The 15,957-nt window shown below is 59.1% G+C and overlaps 3 protein-coding genes and 3 non-coding genes across 6 annotated transcripts in view; 5 read left to right on the top strand and 1 right to left on the bottom strand.

Moving 5' to 3' along the window:
• Positions 1–15,957, top strand: part of LOC138734342 (zinc finger protein 585A-like) — a 352,271-nt gene that overhangs the window by 81,744 nt on the left and 254,570 nt on the right. The gene's annotated exons all lie outside the window — the stretch shown is intronic.
• On the top strand, positions 54–5,627 carry RACK1 (receptor for activated C kinase 1). The gene is made up of 8 exons (XM_069882015.1): positions 54–261; positions 2,033–2,204; positions 2,781–2,928; positions 3,208–3,303; positions 3,412–3,522; positions 3,951–4,091; positions 5,239–5,349; positions 5,446–5,627. The coding sequence occupies exons 1-8, from the start codon at positions 153–155 to the stop codon at positions 5,509–5,511; spliced, it is 954 nt and encodes a 317-aa protein (XP_069738116.1). The 5' UTR covers positions 54–152; the 3' UTR covers positions 5,512–5,627.
• TRIM41 (tripartite motif containing 41) lies at positions 6,279–13,130 on the bottom strand. Its single transcript, XM_069881959.1, has 6 exons — positions 12,059–13,130; positions 10,967–11,062; positions 10,510–10,740; positions 9,984–10,006; positions 9,330–9,457; positions 6,279–7,742 (listed from the first exon to the last, which is right to left on the bottom strand). Exons 1-6 carry the CDS (start codon positions 12,995–12,997, stop codon positions 7,225–7,227), a joined length of 1,935 nt encoding a protein of 644 aa, XP_069738060.1. The 5' UTR covers positions 12,998–13,130; the 3' UTR covers positions 6,279–7,224.
• Positions 14,601–14,673, top strand: TRNAK-CUU (transfer RNA lysine (anticodon CUU)). The gene has a single exon. It is a non-coding gene; the product is annotated as a tRNA-Lys (tRNA).
• Positions 14,800–14,872, top strand: TRNAV-CAC (transfer RNA valine (anticodon CAC)). The gene has a single exon. It is a non-coding gene; the product is annotated as a tRNA-Val (tRNA).
• TRNAK-CUU (transfer RNA lysine (anticodon CUU)) lies at positions 15,770–15,842 on the top strand. The gene has a single exon. It is a non-coding gene; the product is annotated as a tRNA-Lys (tRNA).

Below are 15,957 nucleotides of genomic sequence, written 5' to 3'. Positions count from 1 at the left end.
CGCGCGGCCCTTCCGGTGCCCGGCCGCTTCCGGCGGAAGTGAGCTCGGCCTCTTCCTCTCTCGGTAGCGGCGGCAGCGGTGGCGGCCGCGAGGGCCCGGGCCGCGGGCTCCGATCGCAGAATCCGCCTCCATCCTCCCTCCCCGCCGCCGCCATGACGGAGCAGATGACCCTGCGGGGCACCCTGAAGGGCCACAACGGCTGGGTGACCCAGATCGCCACCACCCCGCAGTTCCCGGACATGATCCTCTCCGCCTCCCGCGGTGAGGGACCCGGGGGTGGGGGGGATGGAAAGGGAGGGGGGAGCAGCAGGGCTGGGGGGGGGGAAGGGGGAAATGAGGGGGGGGGGAAGGGGGAAATGAGGGGGGGGGAAGGAAAATGAGGTGGGGGAAAGAAAATGAGGGGGGAAGGAAAGGAAAGGAAAATGAGGGGAAGGGAAAATGAGGGGGGAAGGGAAAAGAAAATGAGGGGGAAAAGGAGGGGAAAATGAGGGGGGAAAGGAGGGGAAAATGAGGGGGGAAAGGAGGGGAAAATGAGGGGGAAAAGGGGGGGAAAAGGAGGGGAAAATGAGGGGGAAAAGGAGGGGAAAATGAGGGGGAAAAGGAGGGGAAAATGAGGGGGGAAGGAGGGGAAAATGAGGGGGGAAAGGAGGGGAAAATGAGGGGGGAAGGGAGAGGAAAATGAGGGGGGAAAGGAGGGGAAAATGAGGGGGGAAAGGAGGGGAAAATGAGGAGACGGGAAAGTGAGGGGGGAAAGGAGGGGAAGGGAAAGTGAGGGGGGAAAGGAGGGGAAGGGAAAGTGAGGGGGGAAAGTGAGGGGGGAAAGGAGGGGAAGGGAAGGGAAAAGGAGGGGAAGGGAAGGGAAAAGGAGGGGGGAGGGAAGGGAAAAGGAGGGGGGAGGGAAGGGAAAAGGAGGGGGGAGGGAAGGGAAAAGGAGGGGGGAGGGAAGAGGAAGATAAGAAATATAAGAGGAGGAAGGAGGGGAAAAAGAGGGGGGGAAGGAGGGGAAAAAGAGGGGGGGAAGGAGGGGAAAAAGAGGGGGGGAAGGAGGGGAAAAAGAGGGGGGGAAGGAGGGGAAAAAGAGGGGGGGAGGAGGGGAAAAAGAGGGGAAAAATGGGAGGGGGAAGAGGGAAAAGGGGGGAGAAAAGGGAGAATGGAGGGGAGAAGAAGGGGAAGATGGGGAAGAAGGAGAAAAGGAGAGAAGAGGAAGATGATAGGGGAAAAGTGGAAGAAGAGAGGAAGAAGAAGGGGAAAAATGAGGGGAGAAGAAGGGGGAGATGATGGGGGTGAAAAGGGGAAGATAAGAGGGGGAAAATGGGGGAGAAGGAGGGGGAAGATGGGAAGAAGAGGAAAATGGGAGAAGAAGGTGAAAGGGGAAGAGAAGGGGGGAAGATGGGAGAGAGAAGAGGAAAAAATGAGGGGAGAAGGGAGGTGATGGGGGTGAAAAAGGGAAGAGAAGAGGGGAAAGATAAAACGAAGAGGAAAGGGGAAGATGGGGAGGGAAGAAAGAGGAGAGGAGAAAGGGGGAGAGGATCGAGGGGAGGATGAAGGGAGGGAAAAGGGGGAGAGGGAGACGAGGAAGCCAGAGGGAAATGGGGTAGGGAAGGTTGTGGGATTTGGGAAGAGAAAGAGGGAAGGGAAGAGCGTGATCCAGAGAGAGTTAGAGGGAGAAACCGTGATCCAAGGGACCCAGGGAGACGGTGAGGGAGAGGGGGAGACCTGGAGCGTGGGAGACCTGGAGCGTGGACGGGAGAGGAGTTGGGAAGGGCTCGGAGGAAGGAGAGACCGCGATCCGAGGGGAAACGGGGAATCCGGAGGGGAGGGGAGCGCGGGAAGCTGTGGGGCTTGGGAGGAGGAAGGAGAAACCATGATTCAGCGCAACCAGGGGGCTCCTCAACATCGAGAAAGGTTGATTTTCTCTGATAGGTCACCCCGTTTTCTTTAGAAGCGCCCCCCGTTCCCTCAGGGGAGGAGAACGGGATCGGGGGCTTCCCAAAATGATCCCCCCTTTTTTTCTCTTTCCTTTTCTCCTCAGACAAAACCATCATCATGTGGAAGCTGACGCGGGACGAGACCAACTACGGGATCCCGCAGCGAGCCCTGCGGGGCCACTCGCACTTCGTTAGCGACGTCGTCATCTCCTCGGACGGGCAGTTCGCGCTCTCGGGCTCCTGGGACGGCACCTTGCGCCTCTGGGATCTCACCACGTGAGCTGCCACCGCGGGGGGCTTGGGGGGAGAGGGGGGTTGAGCGGCTTCCTCGCTCCGTTTAGGCGCTGGGAGACGAGACGAGGGCGGCCTCGCGCTCGGAAACGAAGCGATTTGTCCTCGGGGGGCGGGAGAGAAATCCCCGCGGGGTCGGTTTGCCGGGGCCGCATTTTGGATTTGAGAATCGGGGGCGTTGGGCTCCTCCTCTCCTTGGCTCCCTCTCCCGATGATTAAACCTGACGCAGTCCGCCGATCCCTCGCGGGATCTGAGGATACGTCCTGCAATTATGATGGGATGGAGGCGCCCGGCGAGCAGAGAGTGAAATCTCAGCTTTTTGAGCTCGTTTTGGCTTGAACTAAGGGTCCAGCCACGCAAAAAGACTCAAAATTCCTGCGTAAACTCATTTAAATCCTCCAAGTTCTTCTCTCGAGCTGTTTTTTCTGAAAGAAAACGGGAAGCAGCGCTGCTTACCCTCTCCTAGACGGCCTCGTGCTTTGCTTTCTCTTGGAATCTCTGAATTTTCCTGCTTCCTGAGGGGATTTAGGAGCTCTCGGGTTGTTTTTCTCTCCCGGCAGCGGCACCACCACCCGGCGCTTTGTCGGCCACACCAAAGACGTCCTGAGCGTCGCCTTTTCCTCCGACAACCGCCAGATCGTCTCTGGCTCCAGGGACAAAACCATCAAGCTCTGGAACACCCTGGGAGTCTGCAAGTACACGGTGCAGGTGAAGCTTCCGGAACGCTGCCGCGGGGCTTGGATTTCGAGCCTTTCACGCCGCTTTCGTTGGGAATCCGGGTCTCCCAACCCCGTCGCGAGGATTAGGAGCGAGACGTTCCCTGCTGAGCTCTCGCTGGGGGCCTGAGGAGCCGTTCTGAGGGATGAGAGGGGGAGGCCTAGAAAGGTTTCGGAGGCCTGCGATGCGACGGGTGCCCTCTCGGATGGGCTGGGAAAGATCCAGCTTTATTTTCTCGCCGCGAATTCCACGTCCTTGCTTTCCCCGCAGGACGAGAGTCACTCGGAGTGGGTGTCGTGCGTGCGCTTCTCTCCCAACAGCAGCAACCCCATCATCGTTTCCTGCGGGTGGGATAAACTGGTGAAGGTGAGCAGGCATCCCGGATTTTTCCCGGCTCCGTATCCCTGCAACTGGGCCGCAGCAGCGCCGTTTAACCCCCTTTCCTCCTTTCTCATCGGGTTTTTTCCCTGCCAGGTGTGGAATTTGGCCAACTGCAAGCTGAAAACCAACCATATCGGCCACACGGGCTACCTGAACACGGTCACCGTCTCTCCCGACGGCTCCCTCTGCGCCTCCGGGGGGAAGGTACGAGGCCTAAATCGAGAGCCTCCGCGTCCTGCGGGGGTGAAATCCTAAAGATCTGGCGCCCTGAGAGGGAGGGAAAGCCACTCACCTGGTTTTTAGGGATTGCTCTTGGCTCTCTGCGTGGTTCCCGGGGAGTTTTCTTGCTGTATCCGTGACTTTTCCACATCCGCGCTGGCCTGGAGCGAAGCGCTTCGGCGTAACCCACTGGAAAAGGGCCTGGTGGAGGCGGAAAAAGTGGATTTGGGGGAGGGAAAGGGGCCTTTTGGGGGGAAAAGGAGGAGAAAAAGCACTTTTGGGGTGGAAAAAGGAGGAAAAATGCACCTTTGGGGCCGAAAAAGGTGAATCGGGGTGGGGAAAGGGCCCCGTTTGGGGTGGGAAAGGGCTGGTTTGGGTTCGGGGAAGCGGCTCTGAGGTCGGTGTTTCCGCAGGACGGGCAAGCGATGCTGTGGGACCTGAACGAGGGGAAACACCTCTACACGCTGGACGGCGGCGACGTCATCAACGCCCTCTGCTTCAGCCCCAACCGCTACTGGCTCTGCGCCGCCACCGGGCCCAGCATCAAGATCTGGGTACGGAATCTCGTTTTTCTCGGATTCGGGGTCGCAGAGGCCTCGCTTTGCTCCGATTCGGGGCTCGTTCCGGGTTTGGAGTCACCAAGGCTTCATTTTTCCATGGATTCGGGGTCGCAGAGGCCTCGCTTTGCTCTGATTCGGGGCTCGTTCCGGGTTTGGAGTCACCAAGGCTTCATTTTTCCTTGGATTTGGGGTCACAGAGGCCTCGCTTTGCTCCAATTCGGGGTTCGTTCCAGGTTTGGAGTCGCCAAGGCTCCATTTCCCTTGGATTTGGGGTCGCAGAGGCCTCGCTTTGCTCTGATTCGGGGCTCGTTCCGGGTTTGGAGTCACCAAGGCTTCATTTTTCCTTGGATTTGGGGCCACAGAGGCCTCGCTTTGCTCCAATTCGGGGTTCGTTCCAGGTTTGGAGTCACCAAGGCTCCATTTCCCTTGGATTTGGGGTCGCAGAGGCCTCACTTTGCTCCGATTCGGGGCTCATTCCGGGTTTGGAGTCACCAAGGCTTCATTTTCCTCGGATTTGGGGTCACAGAGGCCTCACTTTGCTCTGATTTGAGGCTCGTTCCCGGTTTGGAGTCACCAAGGGTCCATTTTTCCATGGATTTGGGGTCGCAGAGGCCTCGCTTTGCTCTGATTCGGGGCTCGTTCCGGGTTTGGAGTCACCAAGGGTCCATTTCCCTTGGATTTGGGGTCACAGAGGCCTCGCGTTGCTCCAATTCGGGGCTCATTCCGGGTTTGGAGTCACCAAGGCTTCATTTTTCCTTGGATTTGGGGTCCCAGAGGCCTCACTTTGCTCCGATTTGGGGCTCATTCCGGGTTTGGAGTCACCAAGGCTTCATTCCCCTTGGATTCAGGGTCCCAGAGGCCTCGCTTTGCTCCGATTCGGGGCTCATTCTGGGTTTGGAGTCACCAAGGTTTCATTTTTCCATGGATTCGGGGTCCCAGAGGCCTCGCTTTGCTCCAATTCGGGGCTCGTTCCGGGTTGGGAATCTCCTCGCTGTGATGAAACATTTTTACGCCGTCTGATCCCATCTCTGTGCGGAAATCCAGAGGCTGTTTCTGAGCGACTCCTCGCATCCTGGTGACGGGAAACTCCACGCCGGCCCCTTCCAATTCCTGACATTCCCCTTTTTTTCTTTCCCCGCAGGATCTGGAAGGGAAAATCATCGTGGACGAGCTGAAGCAGGAGGTGATCAGCACCAGCAGCAAAGCGGAGCCGCCCCAGTGCACGTCGCTGGCCTGGTCTGCCGACGGGCAGGTAAATCCCGCTCCGAATCCCAAATCTCCACGTAGCCCGAGTCCCCGTCCCGCTTTTCCGTATCCCAATTCCCTTTTTTTTATCCTTTCCCTGCAGACGCTGTTTGCCGGCTACACCGATAACCTCGTCCGCGTGTGGCAAGTCACCATCGGCACCAGATGAGGCCACGGCAGCTGGAAAAAAAAACCGTAAAATTTTATGTACAAAACTCAATAAAAAGGCGCTCGGCCCAGCCCGTGGCCCTCGGGAATCATCCCAGGGCCTGGAATCCCACAGCAGACGGAGGGTCGGAGCTTTTCTCCGGTGGGAAGCTTAAGGGAGAAGGCGAATCCCACCAGCCTGGAGCAGGAGGGGGTTTAGCTCCTCAAGGAATCGTCCTCACGCCTCCAAGGTTGGGGATGAGAGGGCGGGGGGTGGAATTCGGGATCGATTTAAACCCCGGGATGTAGGGAAATAACGAGGGGAGGGAGATAATTCCACGCGTAGAAGGAGGGATCGGGCTTGGAACGATGCTCTCGGTCTCCATCCCCACTATCGCTGCAGAAAACAAACCCCAATTCCCAAGAAAACCCCCCAAACCAGCTAAAATTTGGGAAGCGGTCGCCAATCCCACCGGAGATTTTGGAGTCGCTGTGAAGAGAAGAAATTTAAATGGGAAATTTCTCATCCCGGCGCTGATTCTGGGTGCAAAAACCTGTTTTTCCAAGGATTTCAGGCTGATAAATCCACAATTCCCACCTGGTGCTGCCACAGGCCACGTTGCCTTGGGAAGGCAGACAGGGATTTACGGCTCTGGGCCAGCTCTCATCTAATTAAGAGGGCTCAATCACAATTAACGAGGCCGAGCTGATTGCCAGGAGGATCCCAATCCCTGTTCAATCCAAACTTTCGGAGCCGGCTCCCAGCTGGGATCGCAACGAGCCAGAGCCTGGAATTTACAACTTGACTCTTTATTATTAATCATTTCCTGCCATCTCATAAAACTAAAATCTCCGGTTTAATCCGCGGCTTTTAATTTTTATTTATTTTTTTTTTGTAGCCAAAAATATTTTTCGAACTAACTCTGGAATTCCAACAGGGAAACCAAAACAATCCAAAAAAAAAAAAAAAATTAACAAAACCAAACCCCAATCCACCAACAAAACAGAAAAAAAAGCAGAATAAAACACAAGTGGAGCGGGCAGAGTCTCTCGAGTGGGATCGGACTCAGCTGGAAGCTCGGATGCAGCTGAGAAAAAAAGGAAAGAGGGAGAGAAAATAAATATTCCCAGCTCGGAGCTCTGCAAGGGGAGGCCGGAGCCGGGGGAATCGGCTCCTCAAACCCTCCTCGGCCCCTGATAAAGTGCCAGGTCCACAAGGAATCGGGAAGGAGGGGGTGGAATTTGGAGCTTGGAGACTCCTAGAAACGCGAGGGGAGAGGGAAGGACTCGGAGGCTTGAAGCGGGTTTGACTCCGGGTCCGAACGCCGCTTGGGAGCTCAGGTTGGATCCCAAGAAATCTGGGAACGGCGGAGAGAAAAGCCGATGGGTTTGGAATGATGACAACGGGGAACCGGGAGACGCCACGATGAGGAGCTCGAGGGATTAAGCTCCGCGGCCGAGGGGAGCTGAGAGGCACCTCCGAACTCATCCGGGCTGGAAAAGCTCAGGAATCGACTGGGAAAAGGGGAGAAGGCGGCTCGCGGGAAGACGCTTCCGAGGGGGAACGTTGTTCCCTGTTCCAACCAAAAGCAGTGATCCCGGAGGGGGAAAAGGCCTTGGGAGCAAGCGGGTGCAAGGAGACGAGTGCAGCGTTGGATCCCGAAACCAGGAGCCGAGGGATAAAGGGAGCGGGGAAAGAACGCGGCTGGATCCCCGGAGGAGGCCGGAGAGCGGCTCAGGCGCAGATTTTGATGCGGGTGCCCTTGGCCAGGATGCGGAAGAAGGGGAAGATCCTCTCGTGGAAGGAGGCGTTGAAGGTGTGGATGTGAGCCATGCTCTCGGCGTTGTAGAAGCCGAGCTGGCCCCGCTCGTAGTCCAGATAAACCCCGAAGCGCCGAGGCCGCTCGCCGGGCGCCAGCGCCGTCTGTTCCGTCGCCGTCAGCGCTTGGTACTTCTTCCCGTTGGTGCCCACGCACCAGATTTCCCGTTTTTGAGGGGGTCCCAACGTTTTCTCCTTGCGCCGAGCCGTCTCCCGCGCCGCTCCCACCGCCCAACCCCGCCGGCCTCCCACTTCCACTTCCCAGTAGTGGCGGCCGGAGGTGAAGCCCTGCGCTCCCAACACGCAATAATCCGAATCGAAACGTTTGGGGTTGTCCGGGAGCTCCTGGCGGCGCTCGCCGAGCTTGACGCTGCGACGATCCAGGGAAAGGCTCAGGCGAGGATGGGCCGTGTCCGGATCCAGCGTGATGTCGGCTGCTCAGGGAAAAAAAAAAAAAAAAAACAGGGATAGCAGGAGGAGCACATCCCAATTCCAAGATTGTTTTCCCCTCTCCCAAGCCCCAAAGGCCAGTCTTGAAGCCGCAGCACCCGAGTTAAACCCCTTCTCCCCCCTCCGGTGTCTCCCGGCTCCTCCAAGCTCCTCAATTTCTCCAAATTATTCTCCTCAATCTCTCCCCCAATATCTCCAAATTCTTCTTCTCAATCTCTCCCCCAATATCTCCAAATTCTTCTTCTGAATCTGTCCCCCAATATCTCCAAATTCTCCTCCTCAATCTCTTCCCCCAATATCTCCAAATTCTTCTTCTCAATCTCTTCCCCCAATATCTCCAAATTCTTCTTCTGAATCTGTCCCCCAATATCTCCAAATTCTTCTTCTCAATCTCTCCCCCAATATCTCCAAATTCTCCTCCTCAATCTCTTCCCCCCATATCTCCAAATTCTCCTCCTCAATCTCTTCCCCCCAATATCTCCAAATTCTTCTTCTCAATCTCTTCCCCCAATATCTCCAAATTCTTCTCCTCAATCTCTCTCCCCCAATATCTCCAAATTCTTCTTCTGAATCTGTCCCCCAATATCTCCAAATTCTCCTCCTCAATCTCTTCCCCCCAATATCTCCAAATTCTCCTCCTCAATCTCTCTCCCCCAATATCTCCAAATTCTTCTTCTGAATCTGTCCCCCAATATCTCCAAATTCTCCTCCTCAATCTCTTCCCCCCAATATCTCCAAATTCTTCTCCTCAATCTCTCCCCCAATATCTCCAAATTCTCCTCCTCAATCTCTCCCCCAATATCTCCAAATTCTCCTCCTCAATCTCTTCCCCCCAATATCTCCAAATTCTCCTCCTCAATCTCTCTCCCCCAATATCTCCAAATTCTTCTTCTGAATCTGTCCCCCAATATCTCCAAATTCTCCTCCTCAATCTCTTCCCCCCAATATCTCCAAATTCTTTCCCTCAACCTCTCCCCAATATCTCCAAATTCTCCTCCTCAATCTCTCCCCCAATATCTCCAAATTCTCCTCCTCAATCTCTCCCCCAATATCTCCAAATTCTCCTCCTCAATCTCTCCCCCAATATCTCCAAATTCTTCTCCATCTCTTCCCCCAATATCTCCAAATTCTTTCCCTCAATCTCTCTCCCCCAATAGCTCCAAATTCTTTCCCTCAATCTCTCCCCCCCAATATCTCCAAATTCTTCTCCTCAATCTCTGTCCCCCAATAGCTCCAAATTCTTCTCCTCAATCTCTTCCCCCCAATATCTCCAAATTCTTCTCCTCAATCTCTTCCCCCAATAGCTCCAAATTCTTTCCCTCAATCTCTCCCCCCAATATCTCCAAATTCTCCTCCTCCATCCCTCCCCAACTCCAGCCTCACGCGGAGCCGGAGTCCGGCTCTAACTCCGCTTTTGGGGTGCGAGGAGCCGCCTTAAGGGAGAATCTGGATTAAACGATGGGAGAGGAGGGAGGGAAAAGGCTGATACGGAAGGGACCGGGAGATTAGGAGTGAAAAATCTGGGAATACGGGGTAGGAATGAGTCCCCCGAGAAGCTGCGTCTCCCTCACCGTGAGGGACTTTGCTGAAGACCTTCTCCATCTTCCTCAGCACCACGTCCTGCAGGAAATAATTCCGATATTTCTTGCCCACGTCCACCGGCACCATCTCTGGCTCCTGGAATCGGATGTTCTCGCATCTGCGGGGAGGAAAACACAAATAAATAAACGGGGATTCAGCGGAAAGAGCCAAGAGGAGAAACCAAGAAAATCAGAGAAAGGCTGAGCCGGTTGTGCTGGTGGAGTCGGAACAGCCACATCCAGCTGGGATGGAGCTGGAGAGCCAGGTCCCGCTCGGCCACGGAGCATTTCCCACCAGCAAGTAGCTGGGGCTGATTTAGAGACCAAAAAAGAGGGAAAAAACAATCCCTCTGGAATTCCCAGCAGCTCCTCCTCCTCACGAGCAGGAGATCCACGCGGACACACCTCGCTCTGCTCCCAAAAAGCAGCTGCGAGGGATTTCCAGAGCTCTTCCCAGCTTTTTTTCCTCTGGGTACCCCCAGTTACCCTCCAAATCCCGCGTGTTCCCTCCCAGGGCATCAGCCCGGAGTCCTCGCTGTCCCGAATCCCACAAAAAGCCCCGAGCTCAAAACAAAAGCCCCATGGAGTTTTCCCACACAACCGCTATTCCCAGGGCGATGCCGACGGATCGGGAATTCCACTGACCTGATGAAAGTGCCTTTGATGTCCTGGGCGTGGAGGAAACCGGGTGGGAAGAAAGAGAAAAGGATTAGGGAGACGCATCTCCATGGATTCACCCCTTGGAAAAAGCTTTTCCTGCTCCCACAGGCACCCCGGGACCCCTAAATCCCATCACATTTTCCCCCCCTCTCTGATCCACGGACCCGAGGGATCCCTGGCAGGAGGGATGGAGAAGGATAAAGCCCCCCAGGCGACGCTGTTCCCCTCACGGAGAAGAGTTTTAGGAGCGAGGTTCATCCCCTTCCTGGAATCTCGGCGCGATTCCCACCCTTCTCCATTATCTCCGGGTCGTAAAGCCCCGACCGGAGCTCCAGGCCCGGAGCCGAGCGAGGGTTCACGGTCCAGAGATCAACCCCGCGAGCGATTCCGATTTCCAGCCCTTTCGGGAAGGTTCCAACCCAGCCGGGAGACGCCCCTTGCCCTCCGCCTGGATTCCCCAGCGCGGCTTTTTCCTCTCTTCCCAGCCCAGGCTCGGGAACGAAGGAGAAACCTTGAGGAGCTGGAGCCCGTCCTGCTTGCTCTTGTCCTCGGCCTCGGCGATGAGGCGGCTGAGGGCCGCGCTCTGCTCTTCCAGCTGCCCGATGTTCCTGCTCTGCCGCGCCAGGAGGCTCTCGTAACGCTCCTCCAGCTGGTGCAGGAGCAAAACCTGCTCCCCGATCAGGAACTGGTGCAGCACCTCGAAATCCGACTCGAATTCCTTGATCTCCAGCTTCATCTTGTCCTGTGAGAGCAGGAAATCCCCACGGATTTCAGCAAAGGGGCCGCGACGCCTTCGCTGGAGCTCAAACCCGCAAGGCAGGGAGCTCATCCCGCGGATTCCAGGCTGAGCCACGTTCCCTGCCTGTTCCAGCCTCCTCCTTCCCCGAGGGAGAGGTGGAAGGTGGAGAAACAGGAATAATTGCGGAAAGGAATCGCGGCCGGGAGCATCCGGAGCGCTCGGCTCTTACCCTCAGCTCCGTGATTTTCTCTTCCTCGTTGGATTTCTGCTTCAGGACCGCATCCAGCTTCTTCTTCAGCGGCTCCAAGTGGCTCTGGAGTTTGTTCTGAGAGAGAAAGAAACACGTTTCAGGCCTTCCTGCCTCGGGGAATCTCTTCCTTGGGTCTCTGACTCCACGGCGGGGCTGAGAATAAGGCCTCTCGCGTGGCTTTCCGACCCTTTTCCGTAAGCGCTCGTGCTGGGAGGAGGTTTGAAAGCCCCAAAAATACCCTCAGCCTTCCCAAAAATCCAACCCCTTCCACCGCGCCACCTCCCCAGGACGCTACGAGAGAGAAATCTTCTCCCTTCTCGAGTACTCGCAGCGAGTTCCCAAGGCAAAAGGGAACGGAAAACAGAGGGAGCCGAGCAAAGAGCTGCTGGAAACACTCCAAAACCCCACCCCGGGCGCAGGGAAACGCATCCCCCTGGGGTCTTTCCCCCGCGGAACCGCCTCGTTCTCCTCCTGGCTACCAAATTCCCCTCCAAAAATCCCAACGAGCCGGCTCCGAGGGGACCTGCCAAGGAATCGGGATGCCCAGGGAGGGAGAACGAGGCGAGACGCAACCAGAATCCCTCTGCGACGCTTAACCCCGTTCCTCTCCTCCTGAAGATCCCCAAAAAATTTAAAAAAAAGGGGGATTAGAACCTCCGGGAGGAGCAGCTGAAGCCGTGGGAGACCCAAGGGCTCAGCGCTCGTGGTCAGCGACGCCTTCCAGCTGCCAAGCTGCCTCGTTAAAGCCCCTAACGAAGCGTTTCTGCTGCTGGGGCTGCGCAACGAGGCTCGGAAGCCCCTCGGGGAGGAATCGCGGCCCAAACCCAGCCCGGCAGGACCCTCCGAGCTCCCCGGGGGCCGTTTCAGCGGCTTCCCCGGCTTCCCAGCTCCTCGAATCCCAACCCACGCGTCTCGTTCGGGGCTCCCCGGCGTCGCCGCTCGCCGAACCAGCCCGGCGAGACGCACCCAGACGCCGACTCCAACCCCCTCAGCAGCTTTTTGCCTTCCGGCAGCCCTCGACTCCCGTTTCTCCCCGTTCCAAGGCCATTTTCCTGACCCCCTTTTCCCCACCTTGTAATCCTGCACCACCTCCTCGAGGGGGACGACGCTGTGGTGCTTGTGGCTCCGCGACTCCCGGCACACCACGCAGATGGCCTCTTCGTCCACCTCGCAGAAGAGTTTGAGGGGTTCCTGGTGCTTCTCGCATAAATTCGGACAGCCCGGAGCTCCCACGGCCACCAGGACGGCGGGAACGCCGCCAGCGGCTCCCGAAACGGAGGAGCCCGGCGCGGGCGGCGCGAGACGCTGAGGGTGCGGGTGCAGCTGCCGGATGATCTGCACCATGTTGGCCAACTGGAGGTTGGGGCGGAAATTCCGCTGGAAAAAGGTTTTGCGGCACTGGGGGCAGGTGAAGGTTTGGAGGCGGCGGGGCCGGGCGGCTAAGACGGGCGGAGGAGGCGTTTGCACCTCTTCTTCCTCCTCTTCCACCTCCTCCTCCTCCTCCTCTTCCTCCACGTCCTCCTCCATCCCGTCCTCGTCGTAGTCCTCGTCTCCAAAGTAAAGGTCGCCCCCCACGCCGCCGCCATCCCACATCTCCTCCTCGCCGGGATCGTCCCACAGGTCGGCGTCCTCCTCCTCGCTCCAGATATCCTCTTCCTCCTCCTCTTCCTCCGCCCCGCCATCCTCTTCCTCCTCTTCTTCCTCCTCCTCCTGCACCACATCCAGCTCGTCTTCTTCCAGCTCGTCCTCTTCCTCATCCTCCTCCAGCTCCTCTTCCAGAGCCCCTTCCCCGCCGCCCGCCGCGCCGGAACCGGCTTCGTAGTCGCCTCCTTCTCCTCCTCCTCCTCCTCCCCAGAGCTGCGAGATGCACACGCGGCAGAAGTTGTGCCCGCAGCCGATGGACACGGGCTCCACGAAATAATCGAGGCAGATGGCGCAGATGGCCTCCTCCTGCAGCGTCTCCACCGGGTTCAGGCGCCCCCCGGGGCTCCCCACGCTGGGGGCCGCCATGGCCGAGGCCTCGGGGCTGGGGGGGGGTGGGTTTTTCTGCTTTCTTGATGCCCCCCGAGCTCCTCACGGAGAGGGGAAGGAGGCAAACGCTCCCCGCTCGGCGGGCTGCGAGGCCTCGAGGAGGGGGGTTGTGAGGCCTGGGGGGGCCGCGAGGCCTCGAGGAGGGGGGGTGCGAGGCCTGGGGGGGCCGCGAGGCCTCGAGGAGGGGGGGTGCGAGGCCTGGGGGGGCCGCGAGGCCTCGAGGAGGGGGGGTGCGAGGCCTGGGGGGGCTGCGAGGCTTCAAGGAGGGGGGTTATGAGGCCGGGTGGGGGGTGCGAGGCCTCGAGGAGGGGGGCTGCGAGGCCTCCAAATCGGGGGTGGGAGGGGGGTACGAGGCCTCGAGGGGTGGATGAGGCCTAGTGGGGGGAGTGCGAGGCCTCAAGGAGGGGGGGGGGGGGGGTGCCGCTTCCCCGTTCCCCTCGCTGCCGGGAAGGGCTCCCCCAGGCCCCGCAGCACCCCGAGAGCCCGAACCGGCCCCGCTCCGCCCTCAAACCGCGGCTCCTCGGGCCTCCGCGGCTCCCTCGGGCCTTCCCCTCCGCCGCTCGTCGCCGCCGCCCTGGCTAGACCGCCGCCTCCCCCCCGGGGGGAGCCGCTCTAGCCCCTCTCCCACCGCCTCCCGCCGCCGCGCTCGATGGTGCGAGCTCCGCCAACTGACGGGAAGCGCCGCGGCCGCTTCCGCTTTCCGGCCCCCGCGGCCGCACGTGACCGGAAGCGGCGCCCTAGGACTCCCCCCCTCCCTCCTCCTTCTCCTCCGCAGGGTCCTAAAGAACCCGGTCGCCTCCCAGGAGCCAGTGACTGTGGGAAACCTCGAGGAGTTTGTGAGAGCTCAGACCCCCCCCCCAGCTCTCTGAGCCGCTCCTCTTCTTCTCCAGCCCCTTCCCCAGCTTCGTTGCTCTTCTCTGCACTCGCTCCAGAGCCTCAACATCCTCCTTGGCCCCAAACCGAGCCCAGGACTCGAGGTTGGGTCTCCCCAGAGGGAGAAGAACCTCCCTGGCCCTGCTGGCCACGCCGGGGCTGCTCCAAGCCCAGATGCCCTTGGCCTCCTTGGCCCCCTGGGCCCCTGCTGGCTCCTGCTCAACCAAACCCCCAGGTCCTTCTCCTCCAAGAGCCTTTCCAGCTCCTTTTCTCCCAGTCTGGAGCTGCTCGGGGTTGTTCATCCTGGAGAAGAGGAGGCTGAGGGGAGACCTCATTGCTCTCTGCAACTCCCTGAGAGGAGGGTGTGGAGAGGAGGGAGCTGGGCTCTTCTCCTAAAAACAGGGGGCAGGACGGGAGGGAACGGCCTCAAGCTCCACCAGGGGAGGGTCAGGCTGGATACGAGGAAAAAACTCTTCATGGAAAGGGTCGTTGGGAGCTGGAAGAGGGAGGGGGTCGAGTCCCCTTCCCTGAGGGGTTTAAGGGCCGGGAGGACGAGGCGCTGAGGGACACGGGTCGGTGATCGATGGGGATGGTTGGACTCCATGATCCAGAGGGTCTTTCCCAGCCTGCTGATTCCACGGTTCTATAATTCTATATTTCTATAATTCCATGAGTGGGGTGGGTGGGGCGGGGCTCCCCCGTCCACAGGGCCCGGCTAGCTCAGTCGGTAGAGCATGAGACTCTTAATCTCAGGGTCGTGGGTTCGAGCCCCACGTTGGGCGTTTCCTCTTTAAACCCCTCGGGGGGGGGGGTGTCCCTTTTCCCTTTCTTCTTCGGGGACTCTTTTTCCCTGCGGAAGGCTCCCTCTAGGCGCTCATAACCCCGCGGGGCGCAGCGCAGGCCGTGGCGTTTCTGTAGTGTAGTGGTTATCACGTTCGCCTCACACGCGAAAGGTCCCCGGTTCGAAACCGGGCAGAAACACTCGCTCCTCTTTTATTTTTCCCCTCCTTCCTCCCAGCGTTTTTTCTGTCTCCGTGCCGGTCCCGGTGGGATCCCGGTCCCAGTCCCGGTCCCAATCTCCTGCGGGGACCCAGTGCGGGTCCCAGTTCCCAGTGGGGGCTCGTACTGGTCCCAGTTCCCCATCCCAGTTCCCTGCGGGGACCCAGTGCGGGTCCCAGTCCCCAGTGGGGACCCAGTGGACATCCCAGTCCCGGTCCCAGTCCCCGGTGGGGACCCGGTGCGGGTCCCAGTCCCCAGTGGGGGCTCGGTGCGGGTCCCAGTCCCGGTCCCAGTCCCCTGCGGGGACCCAGTTGCGGGTCCCAGTCCCCAGTGGGGGCTCGGTGCGGGTCCCAGTCCCGGTCCCAGTTCCCTGCGGGGACCCAGTGCGGGTCCCAGTTCCCAGTGGGGGCTCGTGCTGGTCCCAGTTCCCCATCCCAGTTCCCTGCGGGGACCCAGTGCGGGTCCCAGTCCCCAGTGGGGACCCAGTGTGGATCCCAGTCCCGGTCCCAGTCCCCTGTGGGAACCCAGTGCAGGTCCTAGTGTGGGTCCCAGTCCCCTGCGGGGACCCAGTGTGGATCCCAGTCTCCAGTGGGGGCTCGTACTGGTCCCAGTTCCCGGTCCCAGTTCCCTGCGGGGACCCAGTGTGGGTCCCAGTCCCCAGTGGGGACCCAGTGTGGATCCCAGTCCCGGTCCCAGTCCCCTGCGGGGACCCAGTGTGGGTCCCAGTCCCCTGCGGGGACCCAGTGTGGATCCCAGTCTCCAGTGGGGTCTCGTACTGGTCCCAGTTCCCGGTCCCAGTTCCCTGCGGGGACCCAGTGCGGGTCCCAGTCCCCGTCTGGCCACGCTCTTAGCGGTCCCCGGGATGCTGCAGCCCCAGGCGCCCGGCTAGCTCAGTCGGCAGAGCATGAGACTCTTAATCTCAGGGTCGTGGGTTCGAACCCCACGTTGGGCGGCTCCAATTTTCCTCCTCGCAGAGCAGAAAATCACATTTTTTTTCCCCTTAAAATCCCCTCGGGATGGCGGCTCAGTCCCAGTTTTTCACGTTTTTAGTAAAAAACCCGACATTT

This window comes from Phaenicophaeus curvirostris, unplaced genomic scaffold (assembly GCF_032191515.1).
Source record: "Phaenicophaeus curvirostris isolate KB17595 unplaced genomic scaffold, BPBGC_Pcur_1.0 scaffold_73, whole genome shotgun sequence".
Classification (NCBI taxonomy): domain Eukaryota; kingdom Metazoa; phylum Chordata; class Aves; order Cuculiformes; family Cuculidae; genus Phaenicophaeus; species Phaenicophaeus curvirostris.
The sequence above is the reverse complement of the archived record's forward strand: the minus strand, read 5'-3'. Positions and strand labels throughout refer to the sequence as shown.